Source organism: Corvus kubaryi, unplaced genomic scaffold (assembly GCF_017639235.1).
Source record: "Corvus kubaryi isolate FWS band 111438036 unplaced genomic scaffold, C.kubaryi_AGA036_p1.0 136, whole genome shotgun sequence".
Taxonomy (NCBI): domain Eukaryota; kingdom Metazoa; phylum Chordata; class Aves; order Passeriformes; family Corvidae; genus Corvus; species Corvus kubaryi.
The window spans coordinates 880,697-903,148 of NW_024580670.1; the positions used below are offsets into that span (position 1 = coordinate 880,697).

The 22,452-nt window shown below is 47.9% G+C and overlaps 1 protein-coding gene across 3 annotated transcripts in view; it reads right to left on the minus strand.

Annotated features, from left to right (window-relative positions):
* Window positions 1–6,219: 6,219 nt before the first annotated feature.
* Window positions 6,220–22,452, minus strand: part of GRM7 (glutamate metabotropic receptor 7) — a 206,873-nt gene continuing 190,640 nt past the window's right edge. For 2 of the 3 annotated variants that reach the window (XM_042013256.1, XM_042013238.1), the window contains 2 exons: window positions 21,925–22,017; window positions 6,220–7,342 (listed from right to left, as the gene is read on the minus strand). In XM_042013256.1, coding sequence (XP_041869190.1) covers window positions 21,947–22,017 — 71 coding nt within the window. In that variant the 3' untranslated portion in view covers window positions 6,220–7,342; window positions 21,925–21,946. The remainder of the gene's footprint in view (window positions 7,343–21,924; window positions 22,018–22,452) is intronic. The other variant, XM_042013246.1, reaches the window with a different exon arrangement.

A 22,452-nucleotide genomic window follows, 5' to 3' on the forward strand; every position in this document is an offset into this window, starting at 1 on the left:
GAAACAACAGTTCTGGTCATTTCATTCTCGGTGTCCTGCTTGTTTCCAGAGGAGAAGATAAGGGCCAGCAATGGTGCAGTGATGGAAAAGAAAAGAACACCTGGCTGTGGGTAATTCTGGCTGCTCACCCTTGTGCTGATGGGAGCCCAAACCAGAGCACGGAAGCACCAACCAGAGGACATGCAGAGCCAGAAATCCTCTTCTCTCCTGTCACGCTCTGCTGCCTGGCCTTGAATGTCCAGCAATCTCTCGAGTCCCTGACCCTCCTTTCTAGGCACTAGGAAATGCACTTGCACTATGATTTGTCTGCTCCAAAGGGACATGTGAGAGAACAGATACAGGATTACACCAACTGAAAAGTTAAGAGCAAGGTTCACTTATCTTATGATTAAATATAGTGGGAGACAGTCATTTTTATAAGTTAAAGAGCACTAGATTGAGATACATTCATCACAGATTAGCTGAGGTTCTGCCTTGAAGGGGCTCATTGAAATGTATGTGATGTTCATGTTGTGTGAGATGCTGTTTAAAACTTTTAACAACAAGATAAAAGCTTGTGACTGGGAGAAAGAACTGCTGTCATTGCTGGATTTAATAAATCTTCTGCAGGGACAATAAGCCCACGATAAACCCAGACAAAGCCTCTTGCTTGGAAGTTATTTTGGCAGGTGGAAAGGAAGGACATTCTGTCATTGTGGTTTGGGACTGTGCACGTCAGCGGGCTGCTGGAACCTTCCCTGGAGTCAGAGCAGAGGCTTTGTCACTCCCTGGGCACAGCCAGGGACTGGCTGGGGGTCTGCCCAGTGCCACCCTGTGGCACCAGTGTGTGTTCAAAGGCACTTCATGGCTTGATCGTGACTCTTACACATCTGAGAGTTCCAAGCCAAACACAGCCACAATCCCGTGAGTTTAATGGCACAAAGAGCACAGGAATTCTTCCCTTTTTTCCTGCTTTGTCCCTGAGATTAAGGAAGACTTTTGCCAACTTTGGAGGACAACAGGAGCATCAGGGAAGATGAAAGGAAAGCAAACTCTCTGCTTCAAACACCCTTGATGCATCTGTCAGTGGGGATCAGACCTGGAACAGTCAACACCTGCCCAAGATCTACTCAAGATTTGGTCCAAACCAAGAGATATAAAATAAATAACGAACAGAAGCTGACAAGAGCCCACAGAAGTCGTTTAACATGGATCACCTCTTAAACTGGGATTTTTATCTTGGTCCTGATGAACAGAAGAGGAACAAGGCACTGATGTGTGCTGCTCATCAGCTTTCTGCTGAGCATTCTGAGTGAGGGGGTGGGAAGGGAAGGCTGATCCTGTCCCCTGCAGGTCCATTTTCTGCACAGGGTCTGGTTTGGGGTTTGTACATTATACACAGCCAAGTGTACTACAGGCATCAAAAAACTGGAGAAAAAATAAAGTTGAGATCATTCTTAAGGGAAAAAAGAAAAAGGAGTATTCTTCTGGGGTGGTATAAAATAACAGCAGTTGCTAAAAATAAAATATACTGAAAAGAAATGCGTGGCACAAGTAGAACTGAATCACAGATTCTTTAAGGTTGGAAAAGACCTCCAAGATCAAGTACAACTGTCAACCACCCTGTCCATCAACCACATTGCAAAATGCCACATCTCATTGTTTGAACACTTCCAGAGATGGGGATGCCAGCACTTCCCTGATCCAGTGCTTGACCAATCTTTCAGAGAAGAAAGCTTCATTAAAGCAAAAGAATTGTTTAGATTAAATATTAATTTAATTTTAATTTATCATTTAATTATAAAATTAAATTGTTAACATTAAATCACTTTAAATTATTAATAATAAATAATTGTGGCTGCATCAAGGCTAGCAAACAGGCAAATTCTGGAAAATCAATGCACTCCTGTGTCAGGTTGTTAAGGCAGTGAAGGCCTTAACCCTGTCCCACCCAGGGGGCCTGGATTTCCTGAGCATGACAGGGAGTTGGGGGGTACCAGCTCTCCAGACCCGTGTGAAGGTTGAAGGCCAATGTTCACCAGCACATAGCAAGGAGGGTGGTCCAAGCACCCCTGCCCTGGCTCTGCCACTCCTCTGGGCAGACACTGCCAGGGAGATGCCAGAGAGCCAGCCCTGCTCCCCCTGCACTCCCAGGAGACAGCAATAACCCTGCAGGTACAGCTGTGCCCCCACCTCCCCCCGTAACCCTCCTTTCTTCTCTCCTCAGTACATATTAAATAAAGCTCTGATGATTGGCAAGCTCACAGTGGAACAGGGAATTGAAGTTGGCAGCCCCAGATGGGGGAGGTGGAAGTTCAAATCCATTTGCTCCCAAGTGTGGGCTGAGGGTGAGTAATGAACAGAAACAAGCCCAGAGGGCACAGCCCAGATCTCCTGGGACTCCAGGTTTGTAACCTGCATTCAGCCACCCTCAACACACTCCAAATTTGCCTTTTTGAAGTGGTTTTGGGAAAGGCCTGGGACGCTGAGGGCTGGTGATGGAATTCTGACTTCATGGGAGCCAGAGGCAAAGCAGCGCCAAGCTGGATGGAAGCAGCATTTCACCCCTCAGCTCTTATTAATCTATTAGAAATAATATTAATTATGCCACTAGCACAAAAAGCAATTATCAAAATATTTTGCTAAACATCTTAAAAAAATGTTATTTACCAAAAACCACTCAACTGTGTCAAAGCCTTGACAAAAAGCTCTCTTAGAAATTATTAAGTATGTTTGATTAGCACTTTCATGGGTGCACAGATTCTGCATATGGGAGCATTATAGTGCATTTAATTATATATAAAGGCAATTAATGTCACAAATTAAGACTAAACTCTGACTCAGGCTGAATAATTGTCATTATCTATCATATAACATGCCCAGAAAGCTTAACTCTGCAATGATTTTTATGAACAATAAACTTGGCATTTACATACCAAAACAATTTGGTGTAATTCAGTCTCAATAATAAATGGCAACAAAAAAAATCACTCCCATTCTTCGGGAATTTTTTCCTTTCACGATCACATGGGCGTTATTCACAGCATGTTCATCACGATGAGAAGGGGAACATTTCCTGTCTGCAGCCTGTGCTGTGGGTCCCAGAGCAGAGCCCGAGGGGAGGGGATGCTCCAGCTCATCCCCTGCTCTGCCCGGCTGAGGGCTCCCTGCTGCAGCCTGGGCTTTGCAGCACCTACCAACACACGGCATGGGCTTTTTTGGGAAAATCCTCCAGCTTTCTTTGTCCAAAGTGGAAACAGCCCAGCACTGACGGTGGCCATTTACAGGACATAAAATGTGCAGCCTTAAGGCAAAGGCCCTTTGCGCCTGCTCAGGTCCCAGGTGTAAAAACACCCCAGAGAGGGACCAAACCAGTGCAGCGACACCAGAGCGTACTCAGCGGGGAACGAGATGAAGCTGATATGGAAACAATGGTAACACTGCACTGATGCTAAGTGCAGCCAATTGTAAAATAAAAGACTCTAAATGGAGTTAAAGGCTCATGGTTTTGTGTTTGAAAGGAGCTGTGTGGGTGTAATAGTGTGGTGTACTTTGTGAAATAGAAAATAAACATTGATCCACAGTGCAGAGTGCAACATCTTCACCTCGTGTCAGCTCTTAAACCAGAGCCTTGCTGGGCTCAGGGACTTGCTTCAGAGTCTAATGCATAGAAATAGGGGGTGGAAGTGATTTAAAAAATTACTAATGCATTCATATTATTAAATATTTAGAAAATAAATATTTTTTAAATACAACCAGCACGATTATGTGGTGATTATCAGTTCTGTTTGTGTATGTTGTAGCAGGATGCTCTGCCTGGAATGGGGTAAAACAACTCCAGAAAGGCCCAGTTTGCAAAGCTGTCAGTGCTGAATGAAGGGGGCTCACGCTGCTTTTGGGGTGAATAATGCTGAAACCAGCCTGACTAATCCATCCCGAAGTTAAATATCCCGAGGCGGAGTGAAGATGTGTCAGAGCTGCGAAGTACCCAATTAAGGCACAAACAAGTGCCACTACTGATCCAAAGCTGCTGAGCTGACACAGCCTGGACACATCTGACAGTGCAGCCTTAGTCCTGCAACAGCCCAGCCCCACTTCTTAATGGCAGGGACTCCTAAGGTACCCTCTGGAATGTGTGTGGAGATTCCTCCCTGGAGCAGGGATGCTCCTCGAGGTCCCCCCTCGAGGCTGAGCTGGAGATTTGCCCACAATTCCTTCGTCTGGGTGAGTAACATCGACCTCTGCTCAATAATTTGGTTTGTCTTAATATTGCTTAAAAAGAGTGCACTTTGCTGCAGTAGTGCTTTGAGTAGTAAAGAACTCTGATTAAGATCTCTTTGTCTAATTATTATCCTAATAAACAATTTGGTTGTATATAAATATATGTGGTTTGCCACCCTTAATCCTGCAGGAAAGGGTTGTGTTAGAGTCAGTAACACCTGTACAGTCTGTTAGACACAAAGGGCTGGCAAAGTTTGGGGCTGAGGTTGGATCCAGCCGCACCCCGACTCCTCTCTGAGGACTTTAGGAAGCTGGGGGGCCCTTTCTGCCCCTCGTGATTGAACAGGAGGGCTTCCCTAAAACTGGGGACGACTTTGCCTGGGGCTCCCAATCTGCTAGGTGACACAGAGTGGTCATATGCGTGTGTGTGTATATATATACACACAGATATATTTATGTACATATGTAGGTACAGCTAAAGAGAGCCATTAATGCACCCAGGGTCACAGCAGGGGAACAGCCACCACCTGCCTTTGCCTGTGCCGGCCCCACCAGTGATCCCACTGGGATGGCACCAGTGAGGACACAAATCACAGCCAGCAGATTCCACGTGGCACTTTGATACATGGAAATATTCCCAGGCTTTTCCTGCCACCTCGATTTACTGATGTTTTCAGGCTGTGATCAGACTAGAAAGACATTCAGGATGGATAAATCCTGTAAGGCTGCCTTGGGTCAACCTGGAGCAAACCAGGGGGGAACAGGGATGTTGAGGCTGTGCATGATCAAAGGAAATTTGGCCCTGACTGCAGCCAGAGGGGGAAAACATCAGTGGCCAACCTTTAGCAAACAGTGCAGCTCATGAACCAGAACCCACTTCATGTGGGTGTTGTGGTTCACATGCGACCCCTATAAAAATAAAATAAGCAGGAAAATGAAAGGCTCAGGGTTTCTTCTCTGTGGGCTCTGATGCAACACGAGCTGGGAGAAGAAATTAAAAAACCCTAATTCCCCATCACTCCCTCTCAGCAGCACCATTCACTCTTTGCACCTCAGTCCCCCTTCACCAAAATAAAGTGGAAACCAAACGAACAAACCATTTTTTCCCATTCAGAAAAACAACAAAAAAGAAGAGAGTCTTTGAGCAAGAAACATTTGTTTGATAGCAACATACTTATTTAGCCCAACGCTGCCTCTGTCCCTGTGTTTACGGGAAAAGGAAAATGCTGCAGCACCTCTGCCTTCATTATTAGCTGAGCTGGTGATCAGTTTCTTGCTACCAAAGCCTTGACCTGGGTGGAGTTTAATCTATTGTCTGCTGCAGGTCATTCTTAGGTGCAGGAACATCCCCCCAGCCATGGCCGTGCAGAGTCAAGCAGGCTGTGTGTGACACGCAGCTCTTCATCTCTGTGTGCCGTGGCCCTGCTGCAGCTGTCACAGCTTCTTTTGATGCTGATTAACCTCATCAGTATAATTGATCAAGTTGTCTGGAGAAAATGGGAGGCTAAATACCTTCCCGGGGATCCGTCAGAGCAGCCGAGCCGAGGTTGCTATGCCGAAGGTGCTGTGCTGCAAAGGGAATGAGTTTCCTCTTGCCTAAACTTCTCCCTTTTCCTGCCCCAGCTCACCCAGCCCGTGCCTGGCAGATTGACTCTGATTAATTGCTCGCTTAATTACCTTCTGGTGTGCTGTTGAACGTAATGTCCTTCAAAGGCATCAGAAGTCTCAGCAGTTGACAGCAGCTTTGGAGATATCAAACACAGACAGGAGGTTGGCACTGTGGGACTCCAACTTGGCTTTTGGGGTTGTTACAGATCTTTAAAAGTGCCTTTCAAGCACTTTTTCCCCCTGCAATCAGCTGCCAGCTCCTCCAGGACTTTCTCCAGACCTGCTCCTTGTGCACAAGCCTCTCTGTGCTGGGTTTTTGGATGTCTGACAATGTCATGAAATAAATGTTAAGTCACAAGGGGGAAGGGGGAGGGAACAACTGAAAAAATATATTTATTGGAGTAAATAAAAAAAAGTTAACCAAAATCCTTTATTGATACATTCTTGGATAATACCACAGGATTGAGAGAATGGAAAGGGAGGGAGGAGGTTGCGGCAAAGATTGGTTTCACTAAATTGGCACATAAGCAGCAAGATTAACGAAATTACTTATTACAAACAGTATAAAACATACATGCTTCTGTAAGTCCTTATCACACTGGTCAATCATGGTGGGGCATCAACAAAGAAAAACCTCAAGACATGTAAAAGCCATATTCTTTCCTCCAAATATCATAAGAATCATTGAAATTATTGCAAAATAGTCATATACCTTAAAGAAAAGAACAAAATAGAACACAAATACAAGTATCAAACATAAATTATTAACATGTACCATAAAATACATTACTGGCATGCATTCCAAAGATCAAGACCTCTACTAAAACTCAGCAAAAATCCTTCCTGCTTCCTCTGCAGCCCATCGGAGGTGTGAAGGGGGGGGGGACAAACTTCGCCAGCACAGTTTTTGGTCTTTAAACTCTTTTTTTTTGTTTGTCTGTTTGTTTAGTTAAAAAAAATAAGGTGTATGGATTGCAGTGATACAAGAGTAATAATACAAGTCATGTACACAGGTCTCAGATCCTCAGTTGTCAGTTGGTTTGAGAAGTGCCGAGAGCACAGGGCCTCAATGAAACCGTGCATCCAAAAAACAAACAGTGACCTCGGAACAACATGGATGGCAATATGCAAAAATCCTCACAAACTGTACAGAGAGTTCAAAAACTTGCCGTCTGGAAGTACATAGAAAGACAGAATTAGCCCCTTAGAGTCCAGAGCAGCCGAGTGCAGCCGGCCCGGGGAGCCGCTCCTGTGGCGCGGCCATGGCGGCCCCAAGGCCGGAGCGGCTCCGAGGCCGCGGCCAGGCCAGCGCCGTCCGGAGCTGGGAGCGATGGAGGAGATCCCAGGAGCAGCCTGGAGCACGGGGCTCCTCTCGCCTCCCGTGGCCCCGCCGTGTCCCGGTCCCCCCGGGAGGGCCCCCCGTGTGGGGAGCTCAGCGAGGCGGGCGGGCTCCGGGCCTGGCCCGCACCCCACGGCGGCTGGGCCTAGATCACCAGGTTGTTGTAGCTCACGTACTTCTTTTTTGCAGCAGGGCCTGCAAGAGAAGCGGACAGAGGTCAGAGCCTGCGGGCCGAGCCCTTCCGTGGGGCTGCTCCGGAGGCACCGGGAATGGGGACACGCAGGCGGCTCCCGGCCCCGAGCTCCTGCCCGCAGGACTCCGGGCAGGCGGCTCCCAGGCCAGCCCAAGCTCCAGCTCCAGCTCTGACTATCAACAAAATTAGCACAGATTGATTTTGTCAGGCTCCCGCAGTCTGGGTGACTGCATTGCCGAGGCACCACAACCAGATCCTATTAAGATTTCTTTTTTTATAAAAACAGTGAGACTTCCTCCAACTTCTTAAATCTCCCGGGCTAAACTTGGCTTTTCTCATGGATAAAGTGATCCTTATTCAAGTTTTGTGACTTCTGAGAATTTTTCAATATGGGGATGAAGGTACCAGCTTTCCTAATTATGACCTTCAAATCCAATCTGTTTGCAAACAGAAGGAAATCAAACCAGTCAGAACTTTATGAGTGCTGCTACACATGCCCATCAGGAAAAACTGCAAATATTTGCAGCTGAACACAGAGCAAAATGTTCTGCAGTACTTCGGCAACACTGACAGATCCAGGACACAGAATCATGGAATATCCTGAGCTAGAAGGGACCCACAGGGATCATTGATCCAGCTCCTGGCCCTGCACAGACACCCCAACAATCCCACCCTGGGCATCCCTGGGAGTGGTATCCAAACACTCCTGGAGCTCTGGCAGCCTCAGGCCGTGGCCATTCCCCGGGGAGACTGGGCAGTGCTCCACAGAGACCAAAAAAAAGAGCCTGGATTTACAGTTTGCTAAAGCACTGAAATCTAAATCCCACAGTCTCTGAGAGAATTTGGCATAACTTAAGCAGTTTGCTGAATATTTCCAGCCTGCTAAGCTGGGGCAGACTCCACTCACACTTTGGATGATGTTTTTAACGTGGTGTGTTTCATTTTGAAACTTTCTCAGGAAGATTTAAGAGACACTACAGAGGGAGAGGCAAGACCAACAATTGGATTTGTTCTGCAAATCTGCTTTTCAAACTTCATTGGGTTTGGGCATCCCAGGGCTCCTCTCAGTCCCTCTGCAGAACCAGACCCAGACAGGACATGGAGCTCTACCCGCCCCCGGAGCATCCCTCCCAGAGCTCTGTGTCCCCCAGGCATCCCCCGGATCTCTGCCAGCCCCTGAACATCCCCCTGGATCTCTGCCAGTCCTGTAATCATCCTCTCACCTCAGAGACTACACACAGCTCCCTCTGCTCCCCACCCAGGCTGTGGTGTCCCCCTGGGGGTGTCCCCCGGCCAGCACTGTCACCAGCACTGTCACTGAGATCACTGCTGGTTTTTCAGAAACACTTGCTCTGCCCTCCCTCAGCAATTCAGACTATTCAGAGTACAGCCACAGAGTGCAGCCCAGTATCAATATTTCCCATGGTGTTCACTGTGTCACTGACAAAGAAAGGGTTTTAGTCCCAGGTATTTCCAAGATGGGCATGTAAGGACCCTGTGCATAACTGCAGCCCTTTGCAGTATTATCCTGAAACCCTCATTCAGCTGTTTCCTCATGCCCCAGACAGGAGTCAGTGCTGTCTGTTCAATCAAGGACTGATCCCACAAAGTGCTGATCATCTTCAGTTCCCATTAACTTCTCTTGGACACGAAGGTGTCCAGCATCTGCCACGATAAAATTCATTATCTTTCAAGGCTACACTACAAATATCCAATAAACTGGGGAATGCTATTAACCGCTGAAGAAGGGTAAAATGAGCCTGGGAAAAAAAATGTCATCATGGAACAGGTTGCAAAGTAATTCCATGTATTATTCTGTGATGTACTTCAGCTTTGCCCATTACATGCTCCAATTTCAAAGAGCAGCAGCGTTCCTATGACAGAGATTTAGATGCTCCCACTGTGGGTTCAGATCATGTCATCCCTCCAGTGCCTCCCAGGTACCACTGGGGCTCTCAGCAAAACCAGTCATTTTGCTGATGAGTTTTCTCACCAGTTCAGCCACAGTATTCCTTTCTCATTTCCAACAGGACAAGGACCCACTGGTGACATATGGATTGAGCCAAGGAATGCTGTGGATAAGGTGTACCTGGATGGGCTCTGAGACAGTGACACAATCCTTGGCAAGGCTCTGCCTCACCAGGATAATGTAGTTGACAAAAGCATCATCCATAATTCAGATAAAATGATCAATAAAACCCTGTGGTTATTTTTGGAGAGGAAAGACAGCCTTCCTTGTTTAAAGGCTGTTAGGCCAGGGGGGATCATGTCCCCTGATGGTTGCTGGCGCTCTTCCCCACTCTGCTCCTGCACTAACTCCAGCATCTGCAGCCCAGCCTCTGTGCAACTTCGAGACACATTCCAGTCTTGGAGAGTTCAGGAGAGACACAGTCTACCTCGATAATGAATCTCTCCTGAGTCACAGCTCATCATTATCATTGGCAATTAGCACCAGGTATGGATTTGATTTTCCTCAAAGAAATTAATTTACATGAAAATGGGGGACGCTAATGAAACATCAGCGTTACCAGGCTTTGCCACGCTTTAATCCATGAGACACGAGCATTCCCTGCTCTTTACACGGGAAGCAGATACAGATCTCACACTCTCTGCTGCTGTTCTGCTAAAGGGTGACGGCTCCCCGACAGTGAACACAGATTGGCCTCTTGCAAACCACATATACATGTTAATTAATATACATCATGTTAATTAATATACATATAATTATGTCAGGCTCAGCTGGCCACTGATTTAGATGTGCTGGCAGCGAGCCAAGAGCAGCATCTGCAGTGCCGGGCCATTGCCTGTGCCCAGGGGGACACGGACCTGCTGCATCTGCGCCCCTTCCTCAGCTCCGGGTGAAGCACCACGCCAAGGGGCCGCGGGAGGAACGGGCTCTCGGTTTTGGGTACCAAATTCGGTGTGGAAAGGAAGCATCCCGGCCCCAGCCTGCCTGTTTGCAAGTAAAGGTGCTCCGGAGGCATTTGCACCGTGTAACTTGCTCAGAAAAAAAGGGGACTTTTCAAAAGAGCCTTAAGCACCTTAAAAAGAGGTTTCCTATCGCAGTGAGAGACAAGCGTCCTTTTCTGCTAATTTTCCGCTAATTAGTGGTGAAGAGTGACAATGCCAACAGGAGATGAGTACGAGGGACACCTGAGGAATACAGATTGTTGACACAGGCAGGACCTCTGCACGGTCTCCAGTTCAGTCCAGGCACAATAATTCATTCCTTTCCAGCAGTGGGGGGAAGTGAGAGCCTACACCCATCCCCTTCCAGAAGTGAGTAACAGGATGGGAAACAGCTGCACCTCTGTGCCAACAACACATTAAAAACAAATACACAGAAGCAAAAATCCTCTTTGGATTTATAAGTTTCATCACTTGACTGGTTTTCATTATCTTGAGCACAGGTCACAAAGAAAGGAGCTCCCACAGCACCCCAGAGCAAGGCAGAGCTGTCAATACTGACTCAGAGCGAGATGTAATCACTTGCACTTCAATTTTATGCACATTTGTAACCTCTTCCATGCTTAAAGAGAAAAGATTTACAGTGCAAGAAATGAATTTTATTGCAGCCCCCAGGCATCTCAAGCTATCAAATGTATGAAACATCATCTCAGTATTCCCAGCTCCGAACAGGGATGGACATGGGCATGGCTCTGAGCCTGGAACCCCTGCTCTGATTCCCTCTGCAGTCACTGTGGCAGATAATTCTTAGCTCCTCTCTTTCATTTCTTTAATTCTGGCTTAGCAACCCATATCATTTGTGCCAGGCAGAGCAGAGGCTGATTATTAAATCCTACTTCTAGTCCATCTAAAATCAAAATGGAGCTTTGTGGCTTCTCCTCCATCTCTGCCAGAAAGACAGAGCTATCCCCATGCTCTGCTGCCTTTAAATTGGGGAATTTAGATGAGAGTGAGATGAAAGCAACAGGCCTAAATGATTCTACATGCTTGCCCAAACCCCAACAAATGGAATGAAGCTTGCAGAAAATAATTTTAAATTTGGTATCTAAATGTAAATGGATTGTTCTTTCACATTTTGACATCTCTCTGTTGTGCTACCACAGTGTTCTGGCACCTTATCAGGTCTCTCAGTGCCTGCATTGTACAAAGCCACTTCACTGCCCACGCTGGTGGGTGCCTCCAGCCTGGACCCCGTGGCTTTGATGCAGATGAGCAATGGAATGTCCTCTTTTAATAACAGAATGTGAATATATGAAATAACAAATATAACATTAGGAAAAGTGTGTTCCTCCCTAATTGCTTTGCAGCCTTCTCTCCTCATAAATTATATCATCTTCAGCTGTCACTCTTGGTGCAGCAGCACAGCCAGTGCCTGGGCACTGGGGACAGCTGGGAATAGCGGTGGCATTCCGGGTGTGGGAGATGCCTCAGCAGATCCCAGAGAGCACCAGGGCGGGGCAAGGTGCTAAAAACATTTCTGCTCTTTCCTGATTTCAGATTTTCTAGGACACAACTGGTCAGGTGGCAGCTGGTGACGAGCTGGACAGGCTCTGGATGTGCCAGCCACAGGACATGCTCAGGTGACACAGTGCTCAGGTGACACCATAATAGAATCACTGAACTTGGAAAAGTCCTCCAACATCATCGAGTCTACCCCTTCCCCCAGCCCTGCCAAGGCCACCACTCCCCCATGTCCCCAAGTGCCACATCCACACGGCTTTTAAATCCTTCCAGGGATGGGGACTCCACCCCTGCCCTGGGCAGCTGTGCCAGGGCTGGACAGCCCTTGCCACGGAGAAGTTTTCTCTAAGATCCAACCTAAAGCTTCCCTCGTGCAAGTCAAGGCTGTTTCCTCTTGTCCTGTGACAAACCGTCTCTGGCCATCCCTACATCCCTTCTGATGGACACGGCCCTTTAGGTTCTCCAGCAGGATAACTGGATGGATTGTCCTTAGGAATCACTGAAAATCCCAAAGGTGGCTGACACCTCAGGTGGGGCCATGTGGGCACATTTTGACCTGGCATAGGCACATAATACACATAATGCACATAATAAATACACACAACACAGTGCTTGCTGTTGGAAATCCACTGAGCTGCCACAAAAATGTCAAATGCTGCAAAAGATGAAACCAAAGCAGCCTCCCCCACATGCCCAGACACGGATTTGAGGGGACAAGGCCAGGTTTTCTGTTGACTCAGCTCAGCTGATGTGAGCAGGGTGCCAGGAGGAGATGTCCAGCCAGGCTGTCCAGTCCCACCCCAACACCACTCCGGTGCCTCTGCTCCCCATCTGCAGAGCACTGGTAACATCTGTGAGCTCCTGCTCCAGAGGGGCCCAGGAGGTGACACCAGCACCCAGAGCTCACCAGTGAGTGATGAATGTCAGGAGAGCACCAGAACAGAGAGCTAGAGCATCCTGCTCTGTACACCCTGGATAGCCTGGACACGCCGGGCTCACCTCAGGAGCTCAGAATGCAATTAAATAATGAAACTGTTACTTCAGCTCATTAGAATAATGATGTTTATGCATATGCATGCAAATACTGTGCTCAGAGCAGGGCTGGGCAGATGCTGCAGGTGTATTTTCATCCAAAGAGCCCTCTCCTCTCTGTCACTTCACACAGCTTCCACTCCTAAATTCCTCATATTCTATCCAGGGCTCCATTTTACCTTCAGAGCTCCCTTATTATTATTATCCCTTTTAGACACGGCTGTTTCCCCTGCCTGTCACACGGCCCCTGAGCACACTCAGCCTGCAGAGCACAGCAAGTGAGTGGCAGCACCCTCGAAGCGAGCCCTGAACTCAGGGTGCTGCCAGAACCCCGCACAGAGCAGCACCGGGCCAAGGAGCAATTACAAATATTCAATACCCCGGGTTCCTTTAATGAGCACTGCTTTGAAGTTCCCAGAAGGATTTAATGGGAAGGAAGAGTCCGACCTCGCCGGTTCCCCAGAGCATGTGGGGGTTTGAAGCCAATTTTTCTTTCAAAAGTCTGTTTTAGCTTTAAAAGCTTTCAAGCAGTAGCAGCTATCGGGGTGTGTGTTTTTAATTCCTCAGGTTTGGTTATGATGCTCTTTCTGTGAGAACTGGGAATGCATCCGAGAGGAAGAGTAATAAAAGCAGTTCTTGGATAAGATAATGGCATAATAATAGCATCAATTCAGGTCAAAGTGGCAATGATCTGACCCTCTTAGAGCTTAAGACAGCGTGGGAGGGTTTGAGTACATAGAGTAAGTGTTTGCTTTGGTGTCCTGCAAATGTGTTGGACTGAGCCCAAGCTGCTGGTGAACTTCTCTCTCCAGAGAAGGAACCCAGAGCTCAGACAACACAGGGACAGCAATTCTATCAGACACACGCCTGCACTGCAGCACAGAGCCAGACAACTCTGACTTTGTTTCCAGTAGATTAATTCCCATTCATTCTGGTGAAGCAGCCTTTCCCCAGTGAATCCCAGAAAGGATGGAATCATCATCTCTGTCACCCCAGAAGCCACAGAATGATGTCAAGGTTATTCTGTGCAGTCCCTGTGCATGAGGCACCTCTTTGGAAAGAGGAAAGAAGAAGGAATGGACTGTTGGAAAGCTGGGCATGTTTTCCTCTTGTGTACAGATAAATAATGGACTTGGGCTCACACACAGAGCTCTGGCAGGGGGGGACAGAGAGAGCTGCTGTGCTGGAAAGCTTTTCCTCATGGCACAGGGTAACCATTACACTTCCCTAACACTGCTCCGTGGACAGCAAATTTAAGCTGTCTACAAAGACAAGTAAGAAAAAATCCTATGGAACACAGCACAAAACATGCACTTCCTATTTTCAGGAGAGAGCAATGGTGAACTGCCAGTTAACTCCAGCTCTCCAGCCTGGAGAGGGATTGCAACCCACTGAAATGCCACTGAACTCCTGCTCGAGACAAGGGCACCTGGGGATTTCAGCTCTGCCAGCCCTGAAAATTTACAGAAAACCATAAACCAGAAAGTTAATGACTTCTTATGATGCTTCTATAATGATTTCCCTCGTGGATACAGGGAGCACTTTGGGTTTGTCATGGTTTTCCAGCACTGGGCAGTAAGCTCAGACCCTGGGGGCAGCTGCCCTTCCCGGGCAAAACACATCCCTGAGGAATGTTAGCAAACTCCAATGGCCTCTAGCAGGAGACATCCCCGTGGCAAGGGCAAAAGGCAGTGCTGGAGGCAATCTGCTCCTTCGCAACATAGACGTGTACCTGTATGAATTGTCACGAGCTGTAACCAGGGATGGGGGACATGCTGGGATATCCCTAAAAGCTGGGCTGTGAGAGTGCTCCCTGGAGAGAGGTGGCACTCAGCACATGTGCTCCACTTACAGAGGCCAGTGACAGCTCTCTGTACACAAACACTGCACATCATTTATCTCCTGCCTCTGAGCTGCTCGTGCCAATACCTCTGTCAGCCTCAATAAGCTCCTCCTGATAAGCTGCAGAGATGATCCAAAGTGCCTGTGGTGACAGACTCTGCTCCCAGCTCCCCAGGGCTGGGCTGAGGGATCAGCTCCACCAGCCACCCCTTGGCTTTGAGGAGTTATTGGAGTGGGACCTCCAAAGACCAATCCAGAGATGAACCTCCCCACCTGAACCACCAAAATAAATGCGACTTTCAGTCATAGAACAGAGCCAGGCTGTTTGCAGCCTGAAAGATCATCAGGGTTTTGCCAGAAAGAGAACTGTGGGATTGAGATTTTGAGTCAGGAAATAAGACTGTAATAGGGAAGGATTAGTTGTACCCTTCCATATAAAAGCTAAAATCAGCAAAGTATGGCACTGCTGAAGAACATCAATCTCAAGCACGTTTGGCTGCATCCTTTTCCTATCTCCATCTCCTCCTTGTCTGCTTTGCAGATAAAAACTTCTGCGTCAGGTGAAGCTTGAGAGTATCTGCCCCACCAGGATCAGAGGATGCACAGCAGGAAGGCTTATCAACACCTCCAGCAGTGAAGGATTGCAGAGGGGCACAGGCAGAGCTGTGTTTGTGCTCTGGCAGTGGGACGTGGTCAGGGAGTGGGGGACAGAAGTCCTGCTCCGAGTGGAGGAGGATGTGAGGATGGAACCAGTTCTCAGGGGACAAGGGAGTCACTGTACAACCCTCACACCCATCCATCCCCACCCATCCATCCCGTCACCTGCACCAGCTTCACATGGAGCTGGAGAAATGCACAGGATCTTAGGAAATGTGTTTCCAAATGTTTATGAGATTATGGCAGGGAAGAAACAAACCCAACTCATATTCCTTAATTGGAGCTGGCGGTACAGAAAACCTGCTAATTCCAACTCCATTTCTACTGCTTCTGTGTGAATGCCATGGGCTGGAAAGATAACAAATGGGGGCAAATTATTTTCACCTGCTTAAAACAAAGTAATTAACAGCACTTTGGTTATCTTACCTGGAAAGCCAGGCTCTGCAGAGAGCTGTTAGAGCCAAGTGTGAAAACAGTTTGCATGAAACATAATTAAAATTATGACCTGAGTGATGGCTTCAACATCCCCAAGGAGGCCTGGAGTCAGAGCTGTTGGAAAACAATTCACCTCTGCCTCCTGACTGTGTTGCTGAACTGGTTCCAGAATGTCCCCAGTGCCTTGTCCCCAGCCCCTGGGCCCGGCGGGGGCTCCGTGGCTGCCCTGCCCTCCCAGCCCTGCTGTGACCTGTTCCAGCACATCTCTCCAGCCTTTATTTCTCCTGCCTTCCTGGGAGGTGTTGCAGGCCTCACAGGGAAGAATTCCTTCCCAATATCCCACCTAACCCTGCCCTCTGGCAGTGGGAAGCTATTCCCCATTCCCCTTGTCCTGTCCCTCCAGCCCCTGGAAATATTCTCTCTCCACCTTTCTTGTCAGCCCCTTCAGGCACCAGGAGGCCACAGTTATGTCTCCCTGAAGCTTCTCTTCAGCACTCCCAATTCTCCAAGCCTTTCCATGGTTATACAGCAATCACACAAGCAATATTTTCTTACTCACACCCAGGAACTCCTCTCCCTTCCTGCCAGCTGGCTTGCTCCAACTCCTTGGCAAAGACTTGCAAGTAACAAACATCTTAACAGGAAAATCAAGCATGTTCATGAGGTGCAAAGAGACTCAATTCACTGGAAAATGTATTCCTGGTGTACAACTCTGTTACACAGTGTCTGACAAAATTACACTCTGAGCTGCACTGTTAAACAGCCCAATTTTGCTGCAATCAACATTTAATTTTTTAGCAGAAAGTCTTGATTTCAAATAGCCTGGAAATGTTTAACAGCTGATATTAATAAGACCCCAGATTTATTGCAGGGCTCTTTATCCCAGGGACATGATAAGCATCGTGACAAGTGGTGTGACTATGGCAACTCTTATCTTTTTTATTTCTTTTTCCCCTGAACAGCAAGAACAGGCACCTCACTGGATGCAGTGCCAGACTGCTCCCAGGTGAGAGCCAGAGCTCTGGGTCACTGAGGGGAAACTCAGCCAAACCTCAGATCCCAGCACCGGCCTGCCTTTCTTGCCTCTTATGTGTCTCCACAGTGTGCTTCGTGGGCATTTACATGTATTTGACCTAAGTGCCTTCCTTGTTTTTTCATTTTTCTCTATGGGTAGAAAACAACCCCCTGCCTTTGCTCCCTGCTGTCAGACAGAGTCCAAGCCAAACAACCTCAGCCTGAAGTCGAAACACCTCTTTTCAAGACCAAAAGGATGCTCTCCTCTAATGAATCCCATACCGCACTGGGAGACCCCACATTTCCTTCCCTGAAGGCAGTAAAGAGAAACGAACCCCCTGTGATGTTTTCCAGAGGCCCTGGGTGTGACAGCAGTGCCTGTCAGAGAGGAGCACCCAGAAAGCCCAATTTCTGATGGGCCATTGCTTTGATTTGCTGCTGCTTCCTGGGCCTCAAAAGCCAAACAAACCCAGGTCCCTGCACAAATATATTCTCTGTTTGCTCTCTGTGACAACACAGACCAACATCTCCCTCATTTCCAATGTGATTTTCTGCCAGTGACAGAGCAGAGCTGTGCTTCCACCCTCCCCAGCCCATCAGCACTTCATTTCCCAGAGCTGCTGGGATTTTCTATGGTTTGTTTCCCACAAGGTGACAAAAAACATCAAGGTTTGGACAGCATCACCAAAGACACACAATCAGGCAGGAACGGAAATTTTTTTGCTGTTCTTACAAAATCTGAGCAGTTTTCTCCATCCTTGCAATCATGTCCACCAAAAACTGCCTGGATTCGTGTCTTTGAGAAATTAATTTTGCTGCAATATTGCTTGGGTTTTGTTCTCCTGGCCTTTTCACTCCATCATTACTACAATTTCCTTTTTGAACTCACTTGCCAAATTTTCAACAGATTTGTGAACAAAAAGGGTGCTTCCAGCCCCCGGTTCTGCTGCTGCTGGGAACTCTGCAGCTGTGAGCTGTTCCCTAAAGACTGAATTCCAGCGATTTCAGGGACTTCAGGGGAATGAAGGGGAGGATGTGAAGTTTGATTTCCTACAGCTCCTTCCCTGAGTCATGTCCCCAACGGGGAGAAGGATGTGAGTGAGTGCTGTAAGAGCCCCCAGCAGGGAGCTGAGAACAGCATGGGGTGAGCACTGATATTTGCCCTGCCTGGGAGAAAGGGAGCCATTACAAATATATGGAAGATAAGAGAGCCAAAAGCCGTGTCTTTTCCCTGATACTACAATTTATAAATTTGACAGAATCTCCCGGAAAGGATGTAAGGAGTGATAAATTAGTCAAAGGGAGAACTCAGAGCTACTGAGAGTTTGCTTAGCAAAAAAGTGAGAGGGACTGGTCCATGAGGTGTAACTGTATCTGCTCACTCCTCGTCCAAATTTCCCAGGAAAAAAGATCACATAAGAAGACAGAAAAAATGTAATGAACGATCAATACTTACACACTAATTAATCCTAATTTGTGCTCACAGACACCCATCTACTACCCAGCTTTTAATAGCCAAGGCACTTCTAGCTGTGTGTTTTTATTCACACATCAAACTCGAAGGCGATGGTTTAAGTGCCCTCAGAATTTCAATTTTTAAAAAAGGAAAGAGTCTGACACTTCCCTGCATATTTACAAGTCTTGTATTGTGTAAGTCATGGAAGGTGTGAGACAGTCTGCAAATAATTAATAGGGGAGCAGGCAATTATATGAATGTACCATCAAAAGTAATTACTTTTAGATGTAAAAAAGAAAGTAACACAACCCCCAAGTGTTCAGACAGGAGGGAAGGTTCTCTCCGAGGGCTGGAGCCCCTCTGCTCTGAAGCCAGGCTGGGAGAGCTGGGGGTGCTCACCTGGAGAGGAGAAGGCTCCAGGGCCTAAAGGGGCTCCAGGAGAGCTGGAGAGGGACTGGGGACAAGGGCTGGAAGGACAGGACACAAGGAATGGCTTCCCACTGCGAGAGGGCAGGGCTGGATCGGATATTGGGAAGGAATTTCTGGATGGGAGGGTGGTGAGGCCCTGGCACAGGGTGCCCAGAGAAGCTGTGGCTGCCCCTGGATCCCTGGAAGTGTCCAGGGCCAGGATGCACCACCGTGCAATACTTTTAAAATAAGCACATCACCATTAGAAGGAATTTGGGATGTTTAGTTTTCCAGTCAGCCATTCCAGAATCAAAACAGATGCAGTGAAGCGCTGTCAAAGTCTTTCCATTATCATTCTCATTTCTTAGCAGCCTTCACTGAACAGAAAATCCCTCAAGTGAGGTTAAACACAGAGTATTTTCTCAGGATGAAACTGGCCAGATTTAAAACAAAAATGACACTTCAATCTAGCAAATAATTATTCCTTAGCACACACTGGAGGCGTGATGAGCTACAGAGCATCTCACAACTCAGACCCAGAGCCTTCAAAGAGCTGCCTGTCCCCAGGGCCACCGGGCTGCTCATGGCCTGGGGCACCCTGGGCTCCCAGGGCTGTGAGCAGGAGGAGAACAGGCACGGAAAATCCTTGGTATTAGGGGGTACCTGAACTATTTCCCTCTTCCAACACCAGCCCCAGATCAGTTTGAAACCATGTCATGACTCCTATCACAACAGCTTCATTACGGAGTAATTATGTAATTGCATTTATATTCCAGGGAAGCTGTGCCCAAGGCAGGCAGTGACTCCACACGTGGTGCTGCACATGCTGCAGACTGTGCCAGCCCCTGGCAATCACCTGGAGTTCCCCTGCATGCAGATCGAGCCAGGAGTGCCTCATGGAGCCACGCAGCCCCTCTGGGAGCAGCACCCTGTGCCCAGCCAGGGAGGGAGCTCCTGCCTCGGGCTGGCTCCCAATGCCACTGGAATCAGCACTCCCGGGGTGTCCATGTCCAGCCAGCCTCCCCAAACCCTGCAGACAGCCACTGGCCCATCCAAATCCATCCAGGAAGCACTGGAGATGCACTCCCTGCCCAAAGCAGCGCCCCAGGCCAGCTTCGGGACACCCAACGCAGAGGAATGCAGAGGCCAAGCCAAGGCCAGGACAGGGAGCTGCTCCTCCGTGTGCCCTCAGCCCTGGCAGCCACAGCCCAGCCCAGGTGGGGAGGTGCAAAGTGCTGCAGACCTTCCTGCAATGCCAGCTGTGACCCTGCAGCTCTGCAGAAGCCTCAGATGTTCCTTTGCCTTGCTCTCTGATGGACAATTTCTTCCACAAAGAGTTTTTCAAGCCTTGTATTTTCATCAGCCTCAGGAGCAGAGAAGCCCCATTTGTCACTCGCAGGAAACAATTTAAAGCATTACAAACACATTTCTCTGTGCATCACAAGCAGAAATTGATACAGTCAAGTCAGGGCTCAGCTCTGTGTTCATTCCTACTACAAACACCTTACCAGCAAAACAAGTGTCAATTTACAGCCGGGCTGATGTTTTCCTGCTATCCCTGCTTTGTTTTTAATAAACTGCATTGTTTCATGCTGCTTTTTGTTTTGTATTCCTGGGAGAACAAATCAAAACAGCAACCAGGGCTCCAGGAGCCAGGGCTCCAGCAGCCAGCCCAGATGGAGCAGGAACACTGGGGCAGAGATGGAAAACAACCTGGAGCAGAGGAGCACTGGCAGGACCAGGAAAAGCCCATCCCTGGCTGTAGCATTTTCACAGCTTTTCTGGGCCAAATTTTAAAATCTGCTTAAAGAATCTGAGTGGCCAATTGCTTTTTATAGGACTTAGATGACATTTGTGTGCCTTTGCGGACAGCAATTCCTTGTATTATTTCCATTATTACACAGAAAAAAAATATTCCAGAATCGGTGTGAGCTCCCAATTATTTTAAATTTTTTGTGGCATTAAAAAAAAATTTAGTTTTATTAAAAGAAATATTTCTCCTGAGATTTAAGTGTCTTCCATCTCTCTCTTTCTCATTTCCTTCCTTTAAAAATTTCATCTTCACACAGCTGCCCTTTCCTGTCTCCTTTTTCATTTGCAGTAATACTTTGAGTGGCCCCTTCTCCTCGCCTGCTTTGTTCTATTTCCCTGCAGCCCAGCCCTTCCCGCCTCCAGCTCTTGGGTGCTCCGGGTCATCCCGGGGTTCATGGAGAGCTTCATGCCTTCAATCGGCCTTTCTGCCTGAGCTGGGAGTTGGCATAATGGCCCTGATTCAAATACAATAAAAACCAATTTGAGCACTCAGCGAGGACTGAACTGATGCTGGAGCTGGGGCAATTTACACCAGCCAGAGATATCTGTAATTTTTTTCCCTGTGACTCAGAGACTCAATTCAAGCAACATTCCTACCTTTGCTGATAGAAGTTCTCGCCTATTAAGGACCAGCTAAACATTCTGAAGGCTGAATACAGTGATTTTTCCAGCCCCCAGTGCAGAGCACCACAGGAACCAGGTCAGGTACAACCTTTTGTACCTGGGCAAAGTCCCCTGAGCACACACGGAATTGTGAGAAATACTTATTAATGGTTGGTAATCACTTCTCTCCGGTATCAAAGGCTTCCTCCCTCTCATTGCCCTAGGAAAGCAGGAATTCCTGGCCGATGCAGTCACGAGTACCAAAGGAGCTCACCCATCACCAGATCACCACGAGGCAGCCACGACACCCAGGAAAAGCCAGCCCACAAAATTGTTCACTCGTGGTTCCACGGAGTCAGTGGGCACTGGGCTGCCCATGGGGAGAAGAAGCTTTTCCAAACTCTTTGGAGCCATTTATAGTTTTGGAGTAAGGAGGGTTGATCACATTTTGGCAAACGTTATCTCTTTGCTGCCAGGCAAACCTCTGGGTAGAGGTGCTGGGGATGACTCAGAAAACACTTTGTTAGTTGTCGGATGTCGTGGCCAGAATTAACTTTTGATCATTTGTTTGTTCTTTTTTAAGCAAATATCTCCATCCTCAAAGGCTTTATCGGGATCCACCTCCAGTGGTGGGAAGCAGGAGAGCCCTCAGAGCTGGTGCTCGGGGATTCCAGCACAGGCACTGGAACCACCCATGTCAGGGGTCTCCCCTTTCCCAGGCAAACCCTCCCATGGCAGCCTTTGGCAATGGGTTTGTGACCGATTTTTAAGTTAGATATTTGTTTTAGCACAGCTGCACTAATGAACATTCCTCATATGTATATAATAGTAAATCATAATAATCACCGTCATAATCATAATTTGAGAATAAAATAATAAAAGCTCGATTTTCCTTACCTTTTTGGAAAGCAGGCAAAAGCTACACAGTAGGTGGAAGAGTGTACCAAGTAACAGACTTTTGAACACTCTTTCTTACTGGTGGTATGGAGTCTACAGGGAAAGTAAATACATTGTATGTAGGATAGGTCTGGGCACCAGAACACTCACAGCCTGCCCTGCCGTGAGGCCCTGCCGTTCATCTGACTCAGAGTGGGGCACTGCAAAGCTGAGAGGCACCAGCACAGGAAATCAGCTCTGGTCAGCACCAAATTAACCAGGTCACAGAGCTCAGGTACCTCCAACCACGGGAGCAGCAGCTCACAGAAGACCAGGGCTGGCTGAGCAGACTTTTCCTTCCTCTCGGGGATATTTTGGGGATATTTTGGCTGTAGTTTCAGACCCCCCATCCCTGCTCAGCCACAGAGTCACTCACAGGTTCCTTGGCATCATCAGCAGCCATTTTAGTACTTTGGATGGAGATATTCTTTCCTCAGGAAGGTGGAAGAAGCCCCATGAGCTCAGTGACATTGGGGGAGAAGAGGGAGG